The 27,747-nt window shown below is 42.9% G+C and overlaps 1 protein-coding gene across 2 annotated transcripts in view; it reads right to left on the bottom strand.

Annotated features, from left to right (window-relative positions):
- Positions 1–623: 623 nt before the first annotated feature.
- Positions 624–27,747, bottom strand: part of LOC134610721 (elongation factor 2-like) — a 40,294-nt gene continuing 13,170 nt past the window's right edge. The window contains exons 4-15 of one of the 2 annotated variants that reach the window (XM_063453879.1): positions 19,833–20,044; positions 15,271–15,452; positions 13,798–13,903; positions 13,567–13,680; positions 11,032–11,170; positions 7,689–7,884; positions 7,272–7,530; positions 6,554–6,661; positions 3,553–3,906; positions 2,246–2,428; positions 1,900–2,032; positions 624–887 (exon numbers count right to left, since the gene is read on the bottom strand). In XM_063453879.1, the coding sequence (XP_063309949.1) occupies positions 694–887; positions 1,900–2,032; positions 2,246–2,428; positions 3,553–3,906; positions 6,554–6,661; positions 7,272–7,530; positions 7,689–7,884; positions 11,032–11,170; positions 13,567–13,680; positions 13,798–13,903; positions 15,271–15,452; positions 19,833–20,044 (2,180 nt within the window). In that variant the 3' untranslated portion in view covers positions 624–693. The remainder of the gene's footprint in view (positions 888–1,899; positions 2,033–2,245; positions 2,429–3,552; positions 3,907–6,553; positions 6,662–7,271; positions 7,531–7,688; positions 7,885–11,031; positions 11,171–13,566; positions 13,681–13,797; positions 13,904–15,270; positions 15,453–19,832; positions 20,045–27,747) is intronic. The other variant, XM_063453880.1, reaches the window with a different exon arrangement.

Raw genomic sequence — 27,747 nt, forward strand, 5'->3', positions numbered from 1 at the left:
GCCAGCCCAGAATTCTCGCTGGTGGAGTTATACTTCCAGTATCTAGCTGATCTATCTCGGTATGTGCAGTGTTCCTAGAACCATGGCTACTTCAAAACACTGGAATGGTCATGCCACTTGGAGTAAAACTAAAAAAAGTCCAGTGCATTCCAGTCGTAAGGAAGCCATTGATGTGTATTAGATAATACGAAAATTATGTTTTCAAGTTCACAAGATGATGTTTCGAAGTTAGGAAGAAAAGACCGTAACAATAGGCATAGACGGTAATGAGATTAAAATAAAAAAAAGCTCTGTATCTCGGAGATTATAAATATTAACTATATTTGCAGTAAATACTATTAAAATGTATGCGCTGAAAATTAACTATACTGGAAACTCAACAAAACCTGCTATTTCTTCAGGCTTGCCCAGACTTTCATACAACCATGTACAGTATTTAAAATTATTTCACCCGTGTTTGTGCTTAAATATATCAGCAATGTTTAAAGGTAAAGTAAATAAAAATCACAATACATAGTTTTCTGTGAGCAGGTATTTATTTTATTTAATAAACCATTTTTTCTGTAACATTTGTGTTTTAAATGAAATTGTCAATGAGACCTACAAGCCAGATGAGACAAAAATTGCCAAATTAGAGATTCGTTTGGACAATAATTACTTATATATGAAAACACCTGGAATTAAAAAGATGGGCTACAATTTGTCCAGGTATCTTTCCAGGAGAGGGATATCTTCCTTCAAACCTTTGCGTTTGCGAATTTCTGAAACTATTACGTTGGAACGAGATTTGACTTCAAGGGGATCTTCAGGCATAATCTCCCAGTGGTCAAACACACTCTGTGGGAATGCCTGGCCACCAGTCTTAGACCTTAAGTCCGCAGTAAATCCTAGTGCAAGGAAACATGCAGAAAAAATTACTTTCTTAAAAATACACAGACTGTCTGGTATTTTTACATTTTGGGGACGTTTTAAATAACCCTAACCATGAAGTGCCCTACAAATAATAATTTTGATTGCAAATTCCTGTCCTAATGTGTTTTACACCCACCCCCTATAGAATGTAAGCTCGATCGAGCAGGGTCCTCTTCAACCTATTGTTCCTGTAAGTTTATTTGTAATTGTCCTATCTATAGTTAAATCCCTTCTCATAATATTGTAAAGCGCTACGGAATCTGTTGGCGCTATATAAATTGCAATAATAATAATAATAATACCCATATGCAAAGTATGTCTGTTTTAGCTGTCTATTTTGTGACACCTTCTGTATCAGACAAAATGGTGCAAATATTTCAGACAAAACTGTGCAGTGCACGGAATACAATATATAAATGGTTATTCACTGAAGTGAGAATTCACAGTGCATTTCAAATTCAAAGCCAGAGTAGCTCAATTGAAATCATAGCTGAGTTTTGAAATTCACTTTGACTTTTTACTTTAGTAAATAAATAATAGAATAACCCAGAGAATCTCAAACATTTTACTTCCTAGTATTCCTGCTAAGAATTTTAAAACGGTGTAGTAAATTTGTTTACATTTATTTGTGGCAGAAGGAATGAAAGCTGTATAGAAAATGCTATAAGATGGTTGTCAGAATGCAGAAAGGGAAGATGGAAGATGTTAGAGGAAGGGCACTAGCTAACACTCAAACATTGTGGAGGGTCTCTGCAAAGCTATATACAACCAACACATGGTGCTATATGGTTGAATACAATCAATGGACCTAGTGGAAATGGATTGAGATACGTGTATGTGAAGAAATCAGAATACTTGCTGTGCAAAAGAAACATACATAATATCTGATGGTCAAATAAATGGAAAGCTCCAACACAGAAAAACATAAATATCTCCAGTACTAAGCTCTGTATCAACTAAAAAAAAATAATAATTCAAAATACATACCAAAAGATTCATTTACAGGAAGATATGCTTTACTAACAAACATAGGGGTGTCACCAACTCTTAATTGTTCAAAAACATGACCGCGTCTCTTGCTCAACACACCATGGATCCCGCCAATTGCCTGTTCTGGACACTGGAAACAGTAATCAGAAGGTTAGTCAAAGTTCATAATATATAAACTATATAATCTTAATAAGTTATGTATTGCAGTTATAAACAGTATTCTGGTCATTATAATGTATTTTTGTATTGCACTTGGTCCATAAAAGCTAGTAGCCTTAACACATGCTGTCCGCACATTCCACAAGAGCTCTTACAGGCTGTATGAATCATCGATTGCTGTTACCTGAATTTCCACCAGATAGATAGGTTCCATCAGTCTGGGCTTGGCTGTGAGAGTTGAGGCACACAGGACTCTCCTGGCCGTGGGAATTATCTCTCCCCCTCCACGATGAATGGCATCAGCATGCATGGTAACGTCATGGATGTCAAATCGAACACCTCTCATTGTCTCCTGGCACAAAACACCCTGGAGAGAAGAAGCATATCTTTCTGAAGACTGTTTTATTATTTGACACTTGGTGCCATTTAAACAGTGGTTCAAAATGGGCACAATTGTTAACTGATCCATTCTAAACAAAAATGAGCTCCCAATTTGAAAAAAAATAGAGTCCCTTGGTCTCTTATGCCCAGTATGCCTTGGGCCCCATATCTCTTCTCACTCCCCACCCCTCACTCACTTTTCCTCCCTTAGGTCTGCTCTTCCCATTAGCACAGCTGCCTACCCTCTCTTCCACTGCTGGTAAGCTCTCTCATTGTTGATTGCATACCTTTCTCATTTGTCTTTTTAAATCTATTCCGCAATCTTCCTTTGAATTTAATTTCTCTGATCAACGTTCTTATCCCCTCACTCCAATGCTCTTACGTTTCCACTGAACTCTACCTTCACTTAAAGTTCTTTCCATCTATTCCAAAGCCTTTTCTGTCTTTTCATCTTCTAATTCCTCTCGACCTCCTGATCACTGCTTTTATACCATTATTGCATGGTCTAAGCCACTGCATTATCAATTTCTCATTGCTCTTTGCATTGGTTTTCCCCAATAATTGTTTTTCCTATCTCATAGCCCTTTCCTATTACAATCTCCCTGCCATTGCTCCCCCATTGCCTGCTCCCTCACCCACTCACTGCTCCCCATTGGTTGTTTCACCCCCTAGTCTCTACAACCCTATTGCATGTTCTATTCAATTCTGCAGATTCCCCTGAGAGAGGCATTTAGTGAGGTGCCGAAACATTTGGGGTGTAGTGACCTGTGTCATGGCTTAATGGGCTGGTGAGGTACTATTTTACTTTGGTTTAAGTTCCAGCCAGTCTTTCTGTCTTTTTTTTTGTTTTAATTTTTTAAATAAATATTTCTTTCTTATACTGTGCAATAAAGTATTGACTATTTTGTAATGTATAATGTAACATGTTCCTATATATGCTCGAATTGGAATGCTCCCTTCCTAACAACCATCACGTATCTAAATTTAGTGTAACATCAGAAACGAACAAAAGAGTGAAACCATTTGTTACTCATTACTAGTACTCATCTTAAAAACTGCTGATTATCAGTGCTAGGAAGGACAAAGCTATGAAGTGCAACCTATTCTCACCTCTTTGGTGGCCCACTGAAATCCTGCCATAACACTGTCCTTAATTTCATTGAGATATTGTACGCCTTTGGTGCTATCAAGCAATATATTGGGTCCTTTTCCATCAGGTCCGAAGCACCAGATCTTACGGGCCTCTACAACGTCCCATTCATACTTCTCTGCCAGGTATCGGGCACGTGTCTTTAACTCCTGACTGGAGCTCACATCTCCTTTGTCAATGTCTTCTGCTAGCCCATTTTGGAAGGGCCTGGCTTTCATGTACAAGCGATTGTGCTTGTTTGGAGATTTGGCCAAGCACAGCTGGTTGGACTCCTCGCTTACTGTCTCACGATAAGATACTACAGGATCTGATTTCTTTAAATACCAGAGAAACACAGGTTACATTTGATATATGATGGGTTGTACAGAAACAAAACAACAGACAAGGTCCTTCTCTTTTGTATATTGTTAGGAGCCAAAAACAAATGTAACCCTGTAACGTTATGAAATATAAGCAAGAAAGGTGTCTGACAGTGAAAATGTTAAGCATTTGTGCTGGTATCTGCACAAATATTTTGCCACTTCCATAACTACTGGTAAATACCACATGAATGTAGGTCAATAGTGAGTTATATAATAATGAATATATTCCTCTTTCTGCACTGTATTTTATTTACATTCATATACCTCCCAACATTTCAAATGGACAAAGAGGAACACTTTAATTTTAGGGGTGTGAATGGGGGCATGTCCAGGGGCAGGGATGTTTTGAGAACGTTTAGGTGATTTACTAATAAATTATGTAATTAAAATGTAATTTAAAACAAGAACAAGGTAACCTATTTACACAGACTGATTTGTAAACACATTTATTGTAATTTAAAAACACATTATTGTGAGCATTATTGCTGTGGAGCTCTGTTATACACTCAGACACAACAATGCGGAGCTCCTAGCAAAGAAGGATATTATAGATATGAAGAACAGATGGTTTGGGGCGCAAACTTGGGACTTGAGAGTTCAAATCTATTGGTTTAACAAAAAAAAAAGTTTTGAAGCATCTAAACATAAGACCTCATCCAGAGGCATAACTTGAAACCACTGCGTCCTGGGGCCCCTATGTGTCTCATTCCTCCCCACCCCCCCAGCTCCTCTATGGGTTTCATTCTTACCCATAGCCCCTCTCTGTCTCATTCCCCTTCAGCCCCTCCATGTGTCTCATTCTCCCCCCCAGTCTATCCAGGTATCTCATATCCCCCTCCCCCCCAGCCTTTCCATGTGTCTCATCCCACACCAGCCCCTCCATGTGTCTCATCCCCCCCTCCCCAAACCCCTCCATGGGTCTCTCCCATTCCCTTATGTACCTTCTAACTCCATGGTGCAAGTGGATCGTGGTACCCAGTCTGACAGGAAGTGCTCTCTTAGTGAGACTTGTTCCACCTCTATTTTTATTTCTTCATAAAACATACTCTGGCACTTTAAGATGGTTCTTACCTCTCAATAACTTTGTTTGGGTGGGTGGGAGACCAAAAACTACTGAATGTACTGAAAAATGTTGGAGGACTGGCATTCTCAAACATCCAGACATATTACCACGCAAAAATACTTGCCACTGCTCATTTTTAAACTGGTTCTCCTCCTCAATGGGTCACCCTGGAAAAAATACTAATAGTTTATGATCTCACTATTATTCTGTGGTTACTGAAACATCTCTGTCCTTTTCCCCATCTGCTCCCACATCTGTCAAATTACTCTTGCATATCTGAGATAAACATAAAACACCTGACTAATCACACCGGTCTATCCTTAGCCACTCTGCTTCTATCGTTTACTTATTGTATACCGACTATCAATGCCAGGCCGTGGTGTGACATTGGTGTGAGGTGCCACAAACCTGTATCACTTATTTCAGTTAGGCAACCTGCTGACCGACTACGCCTTACTACCAACTCTTCTCCATTCCTCACGTTACTCATTTATACAGTTACAGTACTTCCTAAAACAACACTACGTCATCGCAAGTATTTCCACAGCTCATACAACATTCTGGGAACAATAAATCTTTGCCTCCAAAGATATAATAAATCTTGATTAATAAATATTTGCCTCCAACTTGTAACCTGATCTCCAAGTGCTATAGGTTACTCTCCCAGCATACCTCTTTTTCAAATTTTAACTCAGCTCAGCAATGGCAACTGGATTTGCATTGTACGATTTCCCTAAAATACTGGGAATATATTATCAACCTACCCAGAAAGTGGATCATATCATCTGCACATATCAAACAACATTTTAAAGCATTGTATTGCTGGTATATGGTACCTAGTAGATTACATAAACTGTACCTCAATGCTGGCGATGCAACTTCTTTGAGTTGCACCTTACATGTGTGGTGGGAATGGTCCCATCTCCGACAATTTTGGGCCTTTGCTGAAAACTATAGTTATACACCTGATGAAATGTTCATTAACCTTTTCACCTCGCACTTACCTTCCTTTAGATATCCCTGACATGTTATCTAAATCATAATTGAAATTGATTGTACATATTGCCCTGACTTCCCAACGGCTGATAGCAAGGTCCTGAAAATCTCCGATGGCACCGACTCACTCTGAACTGCTCTCACACGTTGACAAACAACACTCCTATTGTGACTACGTGCTTGAAGCCAGTATTCTCTCAAACACTTTTCAAAGGGCATGGGACCTGTGGGACGCGTGGAGATCGGGTACCTGACAAATTTGTAGTTGTATTTTACTTATTTCACACACTGCTGTAAGTTGATGTATCTGTTCCACAACCCGAACTATGGGCCCGGCCATAACTATGTGTATCCAAAGCGGTGTATTTCTCTGTTTTTATGCTTATGACAACGTCTCCTATCAATGTTGATGCTTCTTACGATTGATAATCCTGGTGCATTATGAGAATGTGTTGAGGACATCCCTCCCTTTTTTCTGTTCCCCAACTTCTTTACAAACTTGATAAACATTCAAATGACAAAAAAAAGATTATTCTTTACCTTAATAGGAATACACGCATGGTCTTCTTCAAGATCTTTAAGGCATATTTCCAAATGCAATTCTCCAGCTCCTGCAATAATGTATTTCCCAGATTCCTCAATTATACACTGAATGGGGAGAATGTATTTATTGTGGATCAAAAGGATGAAAAAAGGATACAACGTTACAACACCCGTCGACTTCTATTTTAAAGTTGTTTCTGGTTGGTGGCAAACCCCTCTACACAGAGCTACCACATATACTCCACTTCTGTGGAGCATTCCATTTACTTTATAAGAATGGAAAGTATATTAGGAGTCTCTGCAATCAAACATCTGCCCCAGATAGTGGGTTGTGGAGTTTCCCTTAAAGAAAGATTGTTTAAAAAGTTGTCTCTATAATTTGAGTGTTACATTTATGGAAAGGAAGTCCTGTGGACCTTCAAATAATCGGTGTTAAGGGTGGTCCCCTGTCTGACAAAAAAAATCACACAGCTGTCTCCAGGATTCCCAAAAGTAAACTGTATGAAAATAAGAGATAACCACTGATTTACTTTATCTGAAAGGAGACCAGTGAATCATTGTAATTATAACAAAAATATAAATCCATCCACTTGAAGAATTCTGCTATTTGAAAAGACTAGTACAATTAGTGCTCATATTTCCCCATAGAATTAATAGGGATAGGTGAAAATCCAATGAGATTTGCTAACCCATTGAAATGCTTTAACAAGCCTACCTGAACCATTGGATCTGATTTGGCCAGGCGCCTCAAGCCTTCCACCAATTTTGGGAGGTCAGATGGATTCATTGCTTCCACAGCCACACGTACCACTGGGCTGACACTGAACTTCATCACCCTCATATTGTGGGCATCCTCAAAGGTGGTGATGGTGCCTGTCTTCACCAAAAACTGGTCTACGCCAACAAGGCCCACAATGTTGCCACAAGGGACATCTTCAATAGGTTCAACAGAACGCCCCATCATAAGAATGGTTCTGTTCATATAACATTTTTGAAAGCAGGAATTAAGCTCAGAAAAACTAAACTATATCAAAGTTTGTTTGAAAGCAAGAATTTCTAATGGCTCAAAGAATTATGTCCATGATAATAAAGCGTAGGACAATACTCTTTATATGTAACGAGATGCTCTTACCTCTGAATGGGCTTTATGTACAGATCTTCCTTCTTTCCAGGTGTATAGTTTGGACCCATGATGCGTACTTTCTGTCCTGTTGACACAACACCAGAAAACACCCGACCAAAAGCATAGAAACGTCCTTTGTCATTGGTGGGAACCATCTTTGAAATGTAGATCATTAGAGGCCCTTTAGGATCACAATTCTTCACAGCTATGTAAAAAGTAGAATTGACACATTAAATATAGAAAGCCATGTGTGATGGTACAGTCCGTTACTCCGTCAAGCATTCCCTTCTTCCCATAAAATAAAATCACCAAGTAATCCACAGAGTAATAACTTGCTGGTATCGCCAAATAATCCACACATGAGCCAAGGCTTAATGCTGGAACAAGACTGACTTTTAATGACACACACTCTGCTTTTATGCAATTCTCCCCTGCAAGAGAGACGCCCACAGACAATTATGAATTACCCAATCACACAATGGTTACATCCCACACATCTCCTCCCCTTAGCCTGAGAGGTAACCCAATTATACGTACAGTTTAAAACATACTTTTTATCTAACATTCATAACTCTAAAACCATATATCACATTCACATAAAAATTACATATTCACAATCAATCCATTCAGGGGAACAACATATTAAAAAAATGGCATGAATCAGACCAGGGGTTCAAAAGTTAGTAAAAGTATATTTTGGTCCCTGGCTGGCAGCATGGCAATCTGGTTTAAACAGGTTTTACAGAGGCCTCTATCCTGGAGACAATGGGGAAAGTAATCCAATTATCCAGGGCTAGAGGCAGACTCCATTGAGCACATGGTTGCAAAAAGACATAAAACTCTTTCAAATACATAAAGTCACCTTTTACACATAACACACAGACATTTCTTTTATACATTTTAAACTGAACCGATACAGGTATTTAAATAGCAGGGAGAGGGTTTAACTGAGGGCCCACAGGCAAGTACATGGAAAATCCTTCACACCATGTTCCCCAAAGGAGGTAGTTTATGAGTATGCCACCTTTATGCCTATGCAACATTTATTGCATTTAATGCTTTAGGATGAGGGGAGTGATGTTTTATTATTTTTATATATTTTTGAAAGCAATTGCAGACATAATTTAAGAAATGCTGTCTGTGTGTTCTTCATTTGGCTTTTCATGCATTATAATAAAATTCATACAGCGTCCCTTTACACAATCATCGAAGAGAGACAACCATATGGAGAGTACTGCATTGCAGTATAACAGTATCATCTAACAGAGTAACGCTAGGCTTGTTGTTGGCAAACATACAAGACAATGGTAAAAAAGTCAGGTTAATATGTTAAAGTGAGGTCTGGATACCCAAGGGGCAGACAGGTTGGATGTGGTATTGCACAGCTTAAGGCCGGCATTTATGCCAGTAGTACGTTGCACCCATGGGCCAGCATAAGGTTGCGTAATGAGATCTATCTGGTTACCGTGTCCCTAAGTCTGTGTTTTAGTCATTGAGAGGTACAGCAAGTATCCAGCTGGACAATTATGTTGCTATTGGAGACCCTTAGGTTAGTTAGTTAGTTAGTTAGTTAGTTAGTTAGCTAGTTATACCCTTTGCTCGCAGGCAGTCCCTCGTGCGAGTTTAGGTGTAGTGGTGTTTGGTGGTCCACTCTTGCTCAGGAGAGGGATAGAATATTTATTAAATACTCAGTTTCACTGGGCTGGATTTTTACAGAGACAAAGTTGGCACTATTTAGTCTCAGTATTTATCCTTCTCCAGACAAAGCTTGGCACTGGGCAGAGCTACCGCAATCAAGCCTTTTCATTTTCCCAACCATGATGGCTCTAAAGAAATTGCTCTTTCTGCGGGACTGCAGGATCATCCATAAACCTCAAAGCTGTAATCTCGCACATGTGCGATAGTACAGTGCTGACATCGGCTCCTGACAGCTGAAATGCCAGAAGCTGAAGAGCAGCAACAGGAAGGCGATAGTGGCGCCTGCGAAGGACAGGTTAGGGAAGTGAATCTCACCTTTGCGTGCCCCCCCGGCCAATAGACACCAAGCAGCGAAGTCATCATTGGGGGTCTTTGCAAATTGTGCAAAGCGTAATAATATTCTGTATATTGGATTGCAAGCATTTCGATGCATCTCTTTTAATGGCAATCAAAGACAGTTGCCAGACAAAAATAAATAAATAATTGTTTGTAATAAAATATGACCTTTATGCATATCTCCAAAAAAACTTCTGAAATAATCCACTTATTGTGAAGAATGCTGATAAAACCAGAAATAATTATTTAGAGTCTGAAAGTTATTCCACTTTGTATAAAGATTGGTATTACCTAATCTAAAACACTGGGGGTTGCGAGTGGACAGGTAAATGATATTTGTGAAGGAGGAATAGACAGCAACTGTGTAGTTAAAACCTCAAAGAATTACAGTACCTGTCATGCCTATAACAACTTAAGCTCTTTTTGCAAGAGCATAAAAACTATCTGTACATTGTGATTTGCTAGCAAATGTATAAATTAAGAGAAAAACCTATTTAAAAATAGGTCTTCCTCCCACCTGTCAGTCACATACTCTATGCCAAAGAATTGACTGACAAGGAAGAGAAGAAAAGACGCTCAACACGCTTATGATGGTAATGTGTCCTCCAGGGTCGGTCAGAGATGCAGCCCTTTAATAGCACAACTGGGCTCCTCTAATGATGTCAGCACTGGGAGGAAGTGACAGCCGGCCACTTCCTCCCAGCTACCAGACCGAGCCGCGTGGAAGAGTCAGAGAGAAGAAGCGCAGACTGGTAGAGTCTCTGACTACCAGCATACTCATCCAGCTGACTGGACCACAGGGAAGCCACCCTCCTGTACCCAAACGGTAGGAAACAGGAGGGTGGATACAAAAAATATATGCATTTTTCCGTATGTCTCGGTATCTATCTGTGTGTCTGTGTATTTATATGTGTATATCTGTGTGTCTGTGTCTCTGCATGTGTCTGTGTGTCTGTATGGTGTCTGCAACTGCATGTCTGTATGGGTGTTTGTGCATCTATCTCTGTGTCTGTATGAGTGTCTGTATATCTGCATGTCTGTATGTGTGTTTCTGTATCTATATGTGTGTCTGTGTATCTGCATGTGTCTGTGTCTGTATGAATGTCTGTATAGCTGCATGTGTGTCTGTATGTGTATCTGTGTATCTGTGTATCTGTGTGTCTGTGTATCTAAATATCTGTTTGTGTGTGTATATGTGTGTCTGTGTATCTGTGTGCCTGTGTATCTATTTGTCTGTGTACCTATCTGCGTGTCTGTATGTGTATGTGTATCTGCATGTGTGTCAGTGTGTAACATTGTCTCAGTTTTGTAACTTTACCTATAGCCACTTCATCATCAAGTGGCCCTTCATACAGCAGTTCACAGCGGTATTTCTGCGCTGTCACAGGAGAAGGCAGGTGAATTGTGATCATTTGAAGTAAGGTCTCACCTGCTGGCAACCACCGGCGCATTACAGCCTTAAAACCACAAAAACAGGAGCACCAATAACTGCAGGGAACGTCTCCTCGACAATGTCAACATTTTAACAGACACCATAAATTAACAGACATCAAATATATATATAGGGGTGACACACGTAAAACCACTGTGTGAGGTCAATGTGAATTTCAAATGTAAGGGGGAAATAGCTGAATTGCAAACATTTGCTTGATATTTTGGCCGAAAACTTACTTTGAATTCCTGACAATTCACATTTTAGTGACTAACCCTGTGAGTGTTTCTAAATAAAGAAGCAGCAAACACCCAAACTGACTTAATTAGAACTGAATCTGGTGGTGCCACAGCATTTGCCCTTATAAGGTATCTTATAAGGGCAAATGCTGCCAAGACATTAAAGAGCCCTTGCAATGGGCTGAAATGGCTGAACTACTGCCTGTGTATCCTGTGCAGCTGCACTGGGGGTCTCACACTTTGGTGTCCTATCGAATGGCCCATGCACTTAGCAGCTGCCCTTGAAGAGCAAGACCGGGCCCCTCTAGTATCAGCAGCCTTGGAGGAAGACTTAACACAGAAAGCGCCGTAAAGGAGGGAGGAGGCGGTGGAGGAGAGTGCCGCAAGAGAGGCAGAGAGAAGCAGGAGTGAGCTGTTGCAGACTTCCACATTCGCTTCCATCAGCCTCAGCCAGCAGCAGCAGGACCCCAAGCAAGCCACCCTCCCATACACAAAAGATATGGTAATATGAGGATGGCTGCAAATAAAAAACATATTGCATGGATGTGTGTATGTGTTTATGTATGTAAAAGTGTGTGTGTATGTCAGTGAGCGTATCTGAGTGTGCGTGTGCGTGTGTGTTTATGTTTGTGTGCATCTGTGTGTCAAGGTGTGTATATATCAGTGTGTGTGTGCATCTGTGTGTCAGGGTGTGCATCTGTGTATGTGTGTGTATCTGTGTGTCAAGGTGTGTATATACCAGTGTGTGTGTGTGTGCATCTGTGTGTCACGGTGTGCATCTGTGTATAGGTGTGTATCTGTGTGTCAAGGTGTGTATATATCAGTGAGTGTGTGCATATGTGTGTCAGGGTGTGCATCTGTGTATGTGTGTGTGTATCTGTGTGTCAAGGTGTGTATATATCAGTGTGTGTGTGTGCATCTGTGTATAGGTGTGTATCTGTGTGTCAAGGTGTGTATATATCAGTGTGTGTGTGCGCATCTGTGTATCAGGGTGTGCATCTGTGTGTGTGTGTGTGTCAGGGTGTGTATCTGTGTGTGTGTGTGTATATATGTCAGTGTGTGGATTTGTGTGTCAAGGTGTGTGCAAGTGTCAGTGTTTGCATGTGTCAAGGTGTGTGCATGTGTCAGTGTTATGAGTGTGTATGTATCAGTGTGTTTATATGTATTTATCTAAGTGTTAATGTGTATGTATATCTGTAAAAGTATGTATGTATGTGGTAGAGTATGTGCGTATGTGAAAACATCCAAGCAATCAAATACCAACACAACATGCAAACACACTCCTGCAATCTGACACAAATATTGCATACAAACACACCCCTGCATTCAAACTCAAAAATTATATACAAACAGAACCCTTTACTCAAACAGCAATACTACACACATATGTACATCCACATTTAATAGCCAAATTTACATCCAAACACAACCCTGCAATTAAAGCAAACTTTCCATGCAAACACCCCCCTGTATTAAAACACAAAAAGTATATACAAGCACCCCTACGATGAAAGAAACAACAAAAAAACAACTTTACACACATAAGCACACCTGCACCTAAAAGCCAACACTAGATACAAACACACCCCTGCATTCAAGGGCAAACACTACACAGTACATACAAATAAACTCCTACATGCACACATATACTCTATACAAAAACACACTTGCATTCAAACGTACAAACACTGCTCACAAATACGACCGCTCAAATATGGCCAAATGGTAGATCCCCAGCTGGCATAGCATTATTGGAGTTGTATGACCACTCTTGCACTCGAGAGGGACCCGAAAAACTTTCTTGCACCAGTGCTCCCTCTACATTAGTTCCGCCATTGCTTAAAACATATAATGTGCCTCTTTAAATATCTGAATGACTGTAAGGTCGTGGGTCATAAAATAGTTTTGGTTCCGGTTCTCTAAAAAAAAAAAAAAGGCTTTCGTATTGTTAAAAATGTAAATGTCTGGTTTAGCGTCATTACGGAAAATGTAGTTTACAAATGTATGGCGTGTAACAATTACTGCTATGGCCAATACAAATTAATCGACACACAATTTAAGGCAGTTTACCTGCAGATATATAGATCATTGATAGATACATACGTTTTATGTAATTGGAGCGTTTAAAATGTTCATCTGTCTCAAAGCATAGCACCTGCTCCAAACTGGGTTTTACATATACCTTAAGAAGTGGTTTCCCTTCTTTTTCTTTATCCTCCGCGTCAAGTTTCACATGAATTTTTTCTATTAATTTGAATGTTTCTTCCTTCTTAAAGTTTAGAATTGCATCAAATATCTAGGAAAAAAAGAACGCATATTTGCAAACAAACAAACAAATATGCCTAACTTCTGGAAGAGAAATCATACTCCATGGAAATCTGGTCCATGTAGACCCAGCACAAAGCCTCATCACCTTGTAGATTGGGTCCAGCACAAGCTGAGAGAATGTTCTCGGTAGTTTCTTTCCATCTGCGGAGGTGGCGGACTTACTGAACTTTCTAGCTGCTGGATCAAAATACCTGGAACATTTTAATTATAATTTCACATAATTATATCACGAGAATTGTGGAAGTTAATAGTTGCAAACATATGGACACAAACCATGCAGGATATTTATTTTTGCTAAATCGTTTCTGTTATAAGAAACTGTGAACAGAAAGTAAGAGAGAAGGGATTTTCTTGCAATATAAATTATTGTGGGATATTGGGTTGATATGATACTTTGAATGTCTTGGAATTAATTTTTGTGACTGGTGTACAAATCAGGATTCATTAGGGCTTAGATCTGTACCTACAGTCCCTGGAACAGCATGCTTGACATATGCATAGTCGCCTTTTCCCGGATATATGCTTAACAACCCCCCCCCCCCCCTAAAAAAAAAAAAACATACACAGACACCTTAGTTTTGGGGAAATTATCACAGCTTTAATAATATAAATAGTACTTTAAAAGTTTAAAAGGTAATTGTCCACATATTAAACATAACACCCCAACTCCTTTAACAATACTACCCCAGACAATGACCAACATCACAATAAGTAAAACCACATTTTAACATATAATTAACATATAAACATAACCATTGCCACCAAGGGGAATGTTTTCCAAGGTTTTTCCATGTAGGGGCATACCGAGATACACCCTACACACACCAGGTTCGGAGCTACCGATGAGCTCAAACCTACCAATACCCTTCCAAACCTAACTGTTCTTAGCGAACTAAACTATTTTACAAACAACCTATACTCAAACTTATCTATCCACCCACCACTGCCGTGACCAAACGGGAGCAAAAACAAAAAGGAAGGGAGGGTGGGACAAAACAGGTAAGTGAGGATTAATTAGGATGGCCCAGAATCTAAAATAGCCACTATATATACTACTCTAGCCAAAACCCCACCTCCCATAACACTAGCCAATCCCCCACACTACACCCCTTCTATGGCTGTCTCCTAGCCATGTCAAGGCCCATTCCCCTTAGCTGCGCTGCTCCATAGGCTACATTCTGGTAGTTTCCAAGGGTCTAAATCTGTATTTCAATTTGCCTGAAATTATTTCATAGTTTAACCCCTTCACTACAAAGCAGGTTGCTGGAAAATAATGTTTAAATATATGTTTTTTAGTACGGATAGATAGCACATTAAAAATGGAAACAAAAACTAAAATTCTGATTGGACAGAAAAGCATTCAAAAATCATTTGCCAAATAATTAAGTTATAGATAGAAAATAGTGTTATAAATAAATATATGTATATATGGTATAATTATTACATATGTTGTCATTGACATGATATTGCCCTAAACATAACATCCTCATTGTAGCCATGTTGCTTTTTTTCAATGGGTACAGTTCATATTTGACTCATATATCTGATCCCTACTCACGTGTCTCCCCATAGCTTCTTCATCATATCCTCGACTTTCTTTGCATGCCCAGTTGGTTCCACCACCTCTTTTTCACCTTCATCAGAAAATTTAGCAACATACATTTCTGCAAATTGCTTCAGCGTAAAAGCCCAACCGTGCAGACCAGATCCAAACCCGACAGTACCGATTACTGGGTCAACCTACAAACACAAGTGTATAATACAGTGCCATAGTGAGGGATTATTGCCAAGCAGTGCGACAAACAGAAAACAATTTGTCTTAACACTTACAGGTTTTTCAGTAAGAAATATTATATTGGATCAATGTGTTTAGACCATGAAACAAACTGGAGAGTCACCTGAATCACAACATCCTGATTGTACTACTTATTGTGACATAACATTGTAACACAAAATCCTTTTCTAGAGTGTAACAAGAGTTTTGGACTGGATAATGTTAATTCTGTGCATGTTGGGTGTGACAAAAGCACCTTCTTCACTGGGATTTGGAGAGGCCTGCTTGCCAGCCTCTTTCCCTGTGACTATGCCCTTTAAGAACCCTAATTGTACTTATGGGACTTTATAAAAATGTGTGTGTTTTTTCTGCCTGTGGATAATAGGTTATCGTATTAGCTACTTTAATTATATCACAGGCAGAGGGGAGGGATTGTGTGCTGTAAGTGGGAGTGTCGGACATTGTTGTATTGTTCTGATTGGTATGTGTCCTTTGTGTGCCTGTATTCCATCAGGTCCAGGGGGTGTGCCTCTGGCCTGACGAAATGTATATAAGCAAACCTGTAAATAAAGCCTCAGACTTGTTCTACCCTTCATGAAGTTTCAGTTCATGTTTGGGGGATTGGAGAACTACCTACACTCTGGGGATTGCTATAATCATTATACTCCCCAGAAAGAGCTCTTGTAAGAGCTTGTTCCTGCTCTCTGGATTAAAAGAGAGATCTGCCTACTGGAAGCTGGATCCTGGTCTTGGGTCCAGAGTGGGTGGAAAACGGGGAGACCCCAACCAAGCTGCGGCGGTTAGTGGGGTTTGCAGTGGTTCTGGTGTCTAGTGGAGTGCTTGGAGCCCTCGGGAAGCACTAGGAGCATCCGTCAAACGGAGGTACCCAGTCGGGGTGCCAGGCGATACGTTACAGTGGTGGCAGCGGTGGGATGGCATCCTAGAGCGAGGAGAAGCAGCTCGGAGACACCGGTATCGTATAAACTCTAATTGAGGGCAACACTAGTATCCGTACAGCGCCCCTGGCTACAGCAGTATGTAATTGGCTAGTTTTCGGACAGCGTTCCAGGACGAGGAGGAAGAGGCGGCCGTGGACTACATGGATGCAAACAGGAAGGAAGTCTGGCATGATGCCCTGGAAGATGCCCAGCGGCGGGGAGGTGAGAGTCTCCCCAGCAGCGGCTACAGAAGCGTGTGGCGATGCGGATGTATCTATTGGGAGAACGTCCCCTGGATGAGTGGGTGACAAGACTGGAGACCCTGGTATGGCGAGAGATTTGGCTAGACAATGCATACCAGGCCCTATGGTGGCATACCGTTCAACATGCCCCCTGGACGGCCGAGCACAACTGGCGCGAAGGTCATGGCTATGATGGCCCTGGGTTACTATGGGATGCCTTGGAGGAGGACATTGATCTTGGCAGCACAGAGGAGTCTAGGTTTTGGGACATCTATGACTACCGGCTGGGCATGTATGTTTGGGCTGACGACCGCGAGGTGAGCAAATACATGACCCACCTGGTAACAAGGGAGTGGGAGCTGGAGCAGGACTACCAACACCTGCTCAGCTTCGTGCAGCCCCAACCTACCTGACAAGCCAAACCAGACCTACCACCCTACAGCTGGGGAGACCTGGCTGAGTTACCCCCTGTTTCCCTACCAGCTACCGAAGTGGGGGACCTCATCGACTGCTTTTGGGATGACCTTCAGATGGCAGGTGGAGATGGGACTGAGGTCTCTCCACCGGCCCTACAGGGATGCTGGGCAGCTGGCCCAGATCCCCAGCTACAGTCGGAGCTACCGGGAGAGGGACGGTCGGTCTCCCTCCCCAGCGGCAGTGCATCTCACAGGGAGAGGAGACAACCGGTCGCTCTCCCCAGCGGCAGGGTGAGTTACAGGGAGTGGAGATTGTTAGTCCCTCCTCACAGCAGCAGCAGGTGGTTAAGCACGAGGAAGCGTTACCAGGAGTCGAGACAGTTGGTCCGACTCCCCAGCAGCAGCTTACCTACAAGGGAGAGGAGACAACCGGTCTCTCTCTCCAGCAGCAGTGCATCTCACAGGGAGAGGAGACAACTGGTCTCTCACCCCAGCGGCAGGACAAGTTATTGGGAGTGGGGACGGTCGGTCTCACACTCCAGCGGCAGTATGTATTACAGGGAGAGGAGCCTATCACTCGCTCTCCCCAGCGGCAGCTTACCTTACAGGCAGAGGAGACAACCGGTCCCTCTCCCCAGCTACAGAGGGGAGAAGCTCCTGTCCCCAATGGGACAGATATGACCGTGGTCTGCACCAGCCCTACAGGGATGCTGGACGGTCAGTCCAGATCCCCAACCCACACTGCAGGAATGCCAGGAGGAGGAGGTAGGCAATCCCTCCTCTACACAACCGCTCCTTGGTTCAGGACCTGAATACCTGCAGGCCTCCCAGCAGAAGCGCTGGCATCAGGGCAGAGCGCAGTTGGCCTCTGCACACCAAGTACCTAAAGCTCCATGCCTGGGAGCACAAGAGAGATCAGGGGCGGCAGACGTGCCCTCTGCAGCCTGGGACAGACAGGACAAAGCAGGACACACGAGAACTACAGGTGCAGTACTTGGTTGTGGGTGGGCTGCTCGACTAACTCAGGTACTGACCGACAGGAGGTCAGGTACCTGGTTAGTCTCCCCCTGGGAGGGAAGATGTGTGACGAAAGCACCTTCGTCACTGGGATTTGGAGAGGCCTGCTTGCCAGCCTCTTGCCCTGTGACAATGGCCCCTGGGGTGTACTGCCCTTTAAGAACCCTAATTGTGCCTATTGGGACTTTAAACATTGTTTTTTTCTAACTCCCGAACAGTTGAGGTGGCCACCATTCGACATTCGAACACGTGGTGGCCGCCATCTTATTCGCATGGGCTAAAACCGCGAATAGACTTCAGGGGGACTTAGCCGCGAATGCCCAGGAACTATTTTCGGCATGAAAACCTCACAGTTCCCGGTCGGTCCTCCAGCGGCACTTAGCCGCGAATCTATGGAACCGTTTTGGGCATGAAATCCTGGGTTGCCTGGGCAGAAATATAACTTCCATAACATTTCTGAACCCCTGGTCTGATCTGGGTGAGTTTGGATATGTTGTCAGGGGGATATAAGATTTATGGGGATATGTTATGTTTTGGGGTACTTATGGGACTTTATAAAAATGTGTGTGTTTTTTCTGCCTGTGGATAATAGGTTATCGTATTAGCTACTTTAATTATATCACAGGCAGAGGGGAGGGATTGTGTGCTGTAAGTGGGAGTGTCGGACATTGTTGTATTGTTCTGATTGGGATGTGTCCTTTGTGTGCCTGTATTCCATCAGGTCCAGGGGGTGTGCCTCTGGCCTGAGGAAATGTATATAAGCAAACTTGTATCAATAAAGCCTCAGACTTGTTCTACCCTTCATGAGGTTTCGGCTCATGTTTGGGGAATTGGAGAACTACCTACACTCTGGGGATTGCTATAATCACTATACTCCCCAGAGTAAGCTCTTGTAAGAGCTTGTTCCTGTTCCTGTTCCTGCTCTCTGAATTACAAGAGAGGTCTGCCTACTGGAAGCTGGATCCTGGTCTTGGGTCCAGAGTGGGTGGAAGACGGCCAGACCCCAAACAAGCTGCGGCGGTTCGTGGGGTCTGCAGTGGTTATGGTGTCTAGTGGAGTGCTTGGAGCCCTCGGGAAGCACTAGGAGCATCCGTCAAATGGAGGTACCCAGTCGGGGTGTCAGGCGATCCGTTACATTGGGTATCTGTGATCAGCACACAAAGCATGCCGGCAACAGACGACCAATGGAGGAACAGCCCAGCATGTGCTCCAGGAAGTCCCTTCCCCTGCAGCGAGGTGGACAGACATAATCGTAGGATGATCAGGCAGCTGGGAGAACTTGGCCTTGGCGTGGGATGGTGAGTAAACTTATCATTTTTTTTGTTTTGTTTAGTGAGGTCTACCACACCGGCAAGAATTACTCTAACCAAAAACAGTGTGTTATGAAAATACTGTTTTTGTAACCCTTTATTTAGGCTTCTGCCAATTTTGTCAATACATGTGATTGGCCAATAAATATCTATTTCTGCCATAATCCAAAGAAGGAAGCAATCACATAATACACTTTATTATATTAATCTGTTCTTAGTCATGGATTTCATGTGGTTCATCATACTGGATTCAGATTGCGAGGGGATTTGTTCTCTAACCTTATAACTAAGAAACCTCCCCTGCTTGGTAACTATTGTGTATCCAGCTGGTTGATATTTGCTTGGGAAGAAGTATTCATCATTATATATAGCACTTTTAGAAATGTTTGTTGAAAGTCAATAAAGACAGATTGTGGCACTCACCATAATATTCCCCATAGGTCCAGATTCTCCCTCTCCGTACGTAGAGATGATCACGTTGACATTCTCCACGATACGTTGGAAGGTCAGATACAGCTGCTCAGGTTCCAGTTGCAACTCGAGCAGAGCACGGTCCATCTTGTTCATCATGAGCACAGGTTTGATCCTCTCGGCAATCGCCTGCCGTAACACAGTCTCTGTCTGAACGCAAACACCTAGCACAGAAAAACAGAAAAAGGGGCTCAAATTAGATTATATTTAAACAACAAACATGTTACACATGAATTAGTGATGCATTTTTTTCAAATACAATTTTTTTATTGTGAATGCAAGATAGAATCGACATGACATACATGGTAGCATCAATCAAGAAAGACAGGTAAATTATAATAATAATGTTGATGTATATGTTGGTGTATATGACATAATGGACATTTACTTTTTTCATGAGAAAGATAATGTATAAAGAAAGAGTCAACTGAAACGTCCAGTCCAACTAGTGTGTTAGTAATGCGCAGTCTTTATGTTCATGACTGTGTCCCAATAGGCGACCATGTACCAGGCGAATCCCACAGAAATATGATACATAGAGCTAAACAATTAAACAATGAGAGGGTGTTGGGGAGTGAGAAAGGTTCCTATAGGCTGTAAGGGTGGGATAAAGTTACTTCCATAAATCACCCTGGTAGAAAACTGTGACATAATTTACTATTGAAGGCATCCCAGCAAGGCAACAGTGTAATCCATAGCAGTCATATGAAAACCCCTAAAGCCATCGGCTAATAGTATGGTATACGAACAGGATTATTTGTCCTTGTCCTGTGATAATAGGGGAGATACTGGTGCACTGTGAAAGAAGGAAGGACCCAAGTCGGTGGGTAATTCCTCAAGTACCACAGGGCTAACTGAGAGCAGAGCAAATAAGTATGGAAATTGGATGAGTAAAAAAAAAAAAACAATTAGAACAAAAATAAACTAAATGCTGGCCTGTTGCATCACTCCACAATCCTCCCTCTCTAGTCAAGGATGTGTCTGGATCCCAAAAACACTGGACAATCATGTGAGGTATATTTCGAAGGGGTCACAACCCACCACCACCTCTGCCGAGAACCACGACATATACTCCAGGGTGCCTCTCACCTTCCATCTAAAGGAATCATCCAAAGTAAGGATGTATGATGTCCAAGTCAAAATACATTTTTTTGACAAGGACTTCTTTATTAGTTAAAGTTGTTAGCCAATCCATTTTAAAGAGAAACCGAAGTTTAGATAAAACAAATTGTAAGGTGGGAGCACCCAGTTAGTTCCAGACCTGGAGGATGGTTTTGCACCCAACGGCTGCTGTAAGGAGAAGGAATTGTTTGTTAGTCAAAGGTTGACCTGGCATCTGTCCCAATATCGGGAAGTCAGGGGAGATTGGCAGTGCTGTCATGTTCTCGTTGGCAAGGTGTCAGGATCGGGACAGGGATCCAACACGCAGAGTACAAACAGTAGCCAGATACGTATACCGGACCTTAGAATGGCCGGACTAACGTAAGTAGTACAGTAGAGAATGGTCAAAGACAAGCCGAGGTCGAGGGTAACAGAAGACAGGTAAGCGATAGACAAGCCGAATCAAGGGTAACAGAGATAAGCAGAGTAGAGCAAACAAGCTGGGTCAAAACCAAAAGGGATCACTAGAAAACACGAGCACTGAGTGACTAGAACAAGCTAGAACCACGACAGGGCAATGAGCTAATGAAAGAAGCACTGTTAAATGCCCTGTTCAGATAAGTAGACACACCTCCGACGAGTCCTGATTGGTCCTGAACCAATTGAGTGACAGGTCGTTCCGGGTTGACGTCCTGACGTCGACTTCCGGACGTCATGCTATAAAAGGGAGTCACTCCCTCGCGGCCGGCTTTGCATGACCGGATGGACCGCGAGGAAGAGGGAAATCAGGCCGTCCGGATGGATGAACGACTAAGTCTCTACCTCTCTCGGAGGTAGAGACCTCAGGTACCCTGACAGTACCCCCCCTCTCAGATACGCCCACCGGGCGGAAGGAACCAGGACGAGAAGGGAAGCGAGAGTGAAATGCCCTGCGGAGGCGGGGAGCATGAACATCCTCCTGAGGTACCCAACTTCTCTCCTCAGGACCATATCCTCTCCAATCGACCAGATATTGTACTTTCCCCCGGGAGATTCGAGAATCGACGATGGAATTGACCTCATACTCCTCCTGACCCTCCACCTGAACAGAGCGAGGAGGGGCGATCGTGGAGGAGAATCTGTTACAAACTAGTGGTTTCAGCAACGAAACATGGAACGAGTTAGGAATGCGTAAGGTAGTAGGCAAAGCTAGACGATACGCAACTGGGTTAATTTGAGCCAACACCCTGTAAGGTCCAATATACCAAGGAGCGAACTTCATGGAAGGCACTTTTAACCGAATGTTTCTAGTACTTAACCATACTCTATCGCCTGGAACAAACACCGGTGCTGCCCTTCTACGTTTGTCAGCGTGTTTTTTAACCAGCATAGAATTGTGCAGAAGAATTTGTCGAGTCTGGTCCCACAACTTCCTTAAATTGGCAACATGGACATCAACCGACGGTACCCCTTGGGAAGAAGACTCCGAAGGAAGAATGGAAGGATGAAAGCCATAATTCATGAAGAAGGGGCTAGAATGCGTAGAATCACAAACGAGATTGTTGTGTGCAAACTCCGCCCAAGGAATCAAACCGACCCAATCGTCCTGGTGTTCAGAAACGAAACAACGTAGATATTGTTCAACCTTTTGGTTGGTGCGTTCAGCAGCTCCATTGGACTGAGGATGGTAGGCAGAAGAAAAATTCAATTTGATGCCTAGTTGAGAGCAGAAGGACTTCCAAAAACGGGAAACAAATTGGGAACCTCTGTCAGATACAATTTGGGCAGGTATCCCATGTAAACGGAAGATCTCCCTAGCGAATATCTCTGCTAATTCGGGCGAAGATGGGAGTTTAGGTAAGGGAATGAAGTGAGCCATCTTAGTAAATCTGTCCACCACAGTGAGGATAACAGTCTGCTTTTTAGAGATAGGTAAATCAACAATGAAGTCCATAGCCAAACAGGACCATGGCTTTTCAGGAACCTCTAAAGGGTGCAGAAATCCGCATGGGAGCGAATGAGGTAGCTTATTCTTGGTACAAACTTCACACGCCCCGATGAATTCTTTAATATCTTTACGTAAATCAGGCCACCAAAAATCTTTAGAGATCAAAGCATACGTCTTGCGAATGCCAGGATGTCCAGCCACCTTGCTGTTATGGAAACAGCGTAACACTTCTAGTTGGAGAGTGGCGGGAACGAAGTGTCGATCCCCAGGAGTCTGTTTGGGCGCAAGATGCTGTAATTTCATGATCTCAGTAAGCAACGGAGAGTGAATCCTGAGATTCGTGTTAGCGATGATGTTACCCTTAGGAACTATCGAGGAAAGGACTGGCTCAGTTATAGTGAACGGTTCATATTGACGAGACAGAGCATCGGCTTTAGAGTTCTTAGAACCAGGTCTATAAGTAAGTACATAATTAAAGTGAGTGAGGAACAAGGACCAACGAGCTTGCCTGGCGGACAGGCGCTTAGCCTCCCCAATATAAGACAAGTTCTTATGATCCGTTAAAATAGTAACAGGGTGTAATGTCCCTTCTAGTAAATGTCTCCACTCCTTTAAAGCCTTAATGACCGCTAACAGTTCCCTATCACCGATGTCATATCTGCTTTCAGGCCCAGATAATTTCTTAGAGAAGAACCCACAAGGGTGTAACGGTTTGTCCACCCCTAACCTTTGAGACAGAACAGCACCAACTCCCGTCTCAGAGGCATCGACCTCGAGTAAGAACGGCAGAGTCGTATCAGGGTGGACTAGAATGGGAGCAGAAGCAAAAAGCTCTTTGAGAGTCTTGAAAGCAACAAGAGCCTCCGTAGACCAAGTCTTAGTATCAGCCCCTTGTTTGGTCATATTGGTAATAGGCGAGATGATAGAAGAGTATCCCTTAATGAAGCGCCTATAATAGTTGGAAAAACCAATAAACCTCTGAATAGCCTTGAGGCCTTTAGGCAACGGCCAATCTAAAATAGATTGGAGTTTGTCAGGGTCCATTTTAAAGCCTTCCCCAGAAATCACGTAACCAAGAAAGTCTATCTGCGACTGGTCAAAGCTGCATTTCTCCAATTTACAGTATAGACCATGTTGCAGAAGTTTGTGTAGTACCTCTCTGACTTGTCTATGGTGAGTCTCAATCTCCCTAGAGTGTATCAGTATGTCGTCCAGGTAGACAATAACACAATCATGTTGAAACTCCCTAAGTACCTCATTAATCAAATCCTGAAATACTGCAGGAGCATTGCAAAGTCCAAATGGCATAACTGTGTATTCATAATGGCCATACCGAGTATTGAACGCCGTCATCCACTCGTGTCCATGCTGAATTCTCACCAAATTATATGCCCCTCTGAGATCTAATTTGGTGAAGATTTTGGAGCCCTTAAGACGATCAAACAACTCGGTAATCAATGGGATAGGATAGGCATTTCTGATAGTTATTTTATTCAAACCTCGGTAATCAATACAAGGCCTCAGCGTGCCATCCTTCTTTGTAACGAAAAAAACCCAGCCCCGGCAGGAGAAGAAGACCTCCTAATGAATCCTTTCTCTAAATTCTCACGAATATATTCCTCTAGAACAGAGTTCTCCTGAACAGATAAAGGATATACATTACCCCTCGGGGGCATAGTGCCAGGTAGAAGCTTAATTTTACAATCAAATGACCTGTGTGGAGGTAATGAATCGGCCTTCTTCTTGTCGAATACTGCCTTTAAGTCTTGGTACAGGGACGGTATCTGTTTCTCTGTGGACTGAGTAGAACTACCTGGTGTATTAATATTAGCCAATGGAGAAACCTTGCGTAAACACCTCTCCTGGCAGCTCTGACCCCACGAGAGTATCTCCCCTAATTCCCAATCGATAATAGGGTTATGTCTCTTCAACCATGGATACCCCAGAACTATGGGAACAGAAGGGGACAAAATGAGCATAAGAGATAAATTCTCCACGTGTAGGATACCAACATTTAAGTTAATGGGTATGGTCTCACGAAAGATAACGGGGTCCAGTAATGGTCTACCATCTATGGCCTCAACGGCCAAGGGTGTCTCCCTTAACTGGGATGGGATATTGTGTCTAGTAGCAAAGGCTTGGTCGATAAAATTCTCAGCAGCTCCGGAATCTATCAAGGCCATAGCCTTTACCACTTCCTTCTCCCAGGTTAAGGAAACTGGTAGCAGAAGCCTGTGATCTTTATAATTAGGAGTAGAGGACAAAATAGAAACACCCAAGGCCTGTCCTCTAGAGAAACTTAGGTGCGAGCGTTTCCCGGGCGGTTAGGACAGTTCGAGAGTAAATGACCTCTGGCTCCACAGTACATACATAACCCCTCCCTTCTCCTGTACTGTCTCTCCTCCTCAGAGAGGCGGGTATAGCCTATCTGCATAGGTTCAGGGAGCAATGAGACCGTGGAGTCAGGACTTAGAAATGCGGGAGCTAACCTAAAGGAAGGTCTCCGGTTCCTCTCTCGAGTGTTCTGTCTCTCTCTTAAACGTTCATCTATACGAGAAATGAACGAAATTAAATCCTCTAAATTCTCAGGAAGTTCTCTAGTAGCAACCTCGTCAAGGATTACATCTGATAGCCCATTCAAAAATACGTCCATATACGCCTGCTCATTCCACTTGACCTCTGACGCCAGAGACCTGAACTCTAGTGCATAATCCACAAGTGTTCGGTTCTCCTGTCTCAAGCGTAACAGTAATCTGGCTGCATTAACCTTTCTACCTGGAGGGTCAAAAGTTCTTCTAAAAGCAGCTACAAATGCGTTATAGTTATATACTAACGGGTTATCGTTCTCCCATAGTGGATTGGCCCATCTCAGAGCCTTCTCAATGAGTAAGGTGATAATAAATCCCACCTTTGCCCTATCCGTAGGATAGGAGCGAGGTTGCAATTCAAAGTGGATACTAATTTGGTTTAACCCCTTAAGGACCAAACTTCTGGAATAAAATGGAATCATGACGTGTCAGACATGTCATGTGTCCTTAAGGGGTTAAAAAACCACGACACTTCTCAGGAGCACCACCATAATGTACTGGTGGGGTAATGCGAGAAGAAGCACCTACAGTGGCTACCTCTAGGCCTGAACCTACAGGAGAGATAGGAGTAGTACGTAACTCCTCTGGTGGATTATTGGCACGAGATAATAACGCCTGTAGCGCTAGCGCCATCTGATCCATTCTGTGATCCATGGCTTCAAACCTAGGATCAGGAGAACCAAGCTGACTGTTTGTACTTGCAGGATCCATTGGCCCTGTCGTAATGTCAGGATCGGGACAGGGATCCAACACGCAGAGTACAAACAGTAGCCAGATACGTATACCGGACCTTAGAATGGCCGGACTAACGTAAGTAGTACAGTAGAGAATGGTCAAAGACAAGCTGAGGTCGAGGGTAACAGAAGACAGGTAAGCGATAGACAAGCCGAATCAAGGGTAACAGAGATAAGCAGAGTAGAGCAAACAAGCCGGGTCAAAACCAAAAGGGATCACTAGAAAACACGAGCACTGAGTGACTAGAACAAGCTAGAACCACGACAGGGCAATGAGCTAATGAAAGAAGCACTGTTAAATGCCCTGTTCAGATAAGTAGACACACCTCCGACGAGTCCTGATTGGTCCTGAACCAATTGAGTGACAGGTCGTTCCGGGTTGACGTCCTGACGTCGACTTCCGGACGTCATACTATAAAAGGGAGTCACTCCCTCGCGGCCGGCTTTGCATGACCGGATGGGCCGCGAGGAAGAGGGAAATCAGGCCGTCCGGATGGATGAACGACTAAGTCTCTACCTCTCTCGGAGGTAGAGACCTCAGGTACCCTGACACAAGGTACCTTTTCACCTCGGTCCAAAATGTTTGAATGAGCGCACACTCCCACAGACAGTTGTCGCTGATTCTTTCCTAGCCATGAGGTGGAATCAATAGGGGGAATAGTAAGCATAATGTAAAATGGTAAGGAACAAGCCCCTATCAAAGACCATGGGTAAAAACTGACTTGTTTGATGTGCTATATGTATATCTGTTGGACTTAAATGGACACTATAGTTACTAGAACAACTACAGCTTAATGTAGATGTTCTGGTGAGTATAGTCCGTCCCTGCAGGCTTTCAGCAGTAAACACTGTCTTTGCAGAGAAAAGGCAGTGTTTACATTGCTCCCTAGGAACATCTCCAATGGCCACTCCTCAGAGGAGGTAGATCAGTGGCAGAGCCAACACCAGCAGATTGGAATAAAGGTAAGATTTTGCTTTATTCATGTGGGCAATGAATAATGTGTGTGTGGGGGGGGGGGGGGGAGGGGGAGGGAGGGGCGGCTAGATAGTGTTTTTAACACTATAGGGTCAGAAATGCATATTTGTGTTCCTGACCCTATAGCGTTCCTTTAAGCTTGGAAAGTAAGACTTCCATTTCCCCATTTCCATCTAGAGGTTATTCCATTCTGGAATGTGTCGTATAAGTATGTAAAGTTTTGAGATTGAGTAAGAAACCGTAATAGAGGAGCACAACATTTTGTCTAATGTGTTTTCCCAGTTGGTGGTAGTAAAAGTCTGTGTGACAGTATAGTAGTAGTGTCGCACCCGAATGTAAGCAAAGTGGAAGTGGAAGGCAAGGGAAGAGTTCTGCAAGCGTTAAAAATGTTTGAGCATTGTAATCAACAAAGGAGCACAGAATCACAAGCCCATGGTCAGCACACGTTGTGAAGGTGTAGTGACTACCCGGAGGAAAATTAGGGTTGTGATGGAGTGGCATGTGCAGTGAACAAACAGGATTGGCTCCCAGTTTTGATCAA

Source organism: Pelobates fuscus, chromosome 5 (genome assembly GCF_036172605.1).
Source record: "Pelobates fuscus isolate aPelFus1 chromosome 5, aPelFus1.pri, whole genome shotgun sequence".
Taxonomy (NCBI): domain Eukaryota; kingdom Metazoa; phylum Chordata; class Amphibia; order Anura; family Pelobatidae; genus Pelobates; species Pelobates fuscus.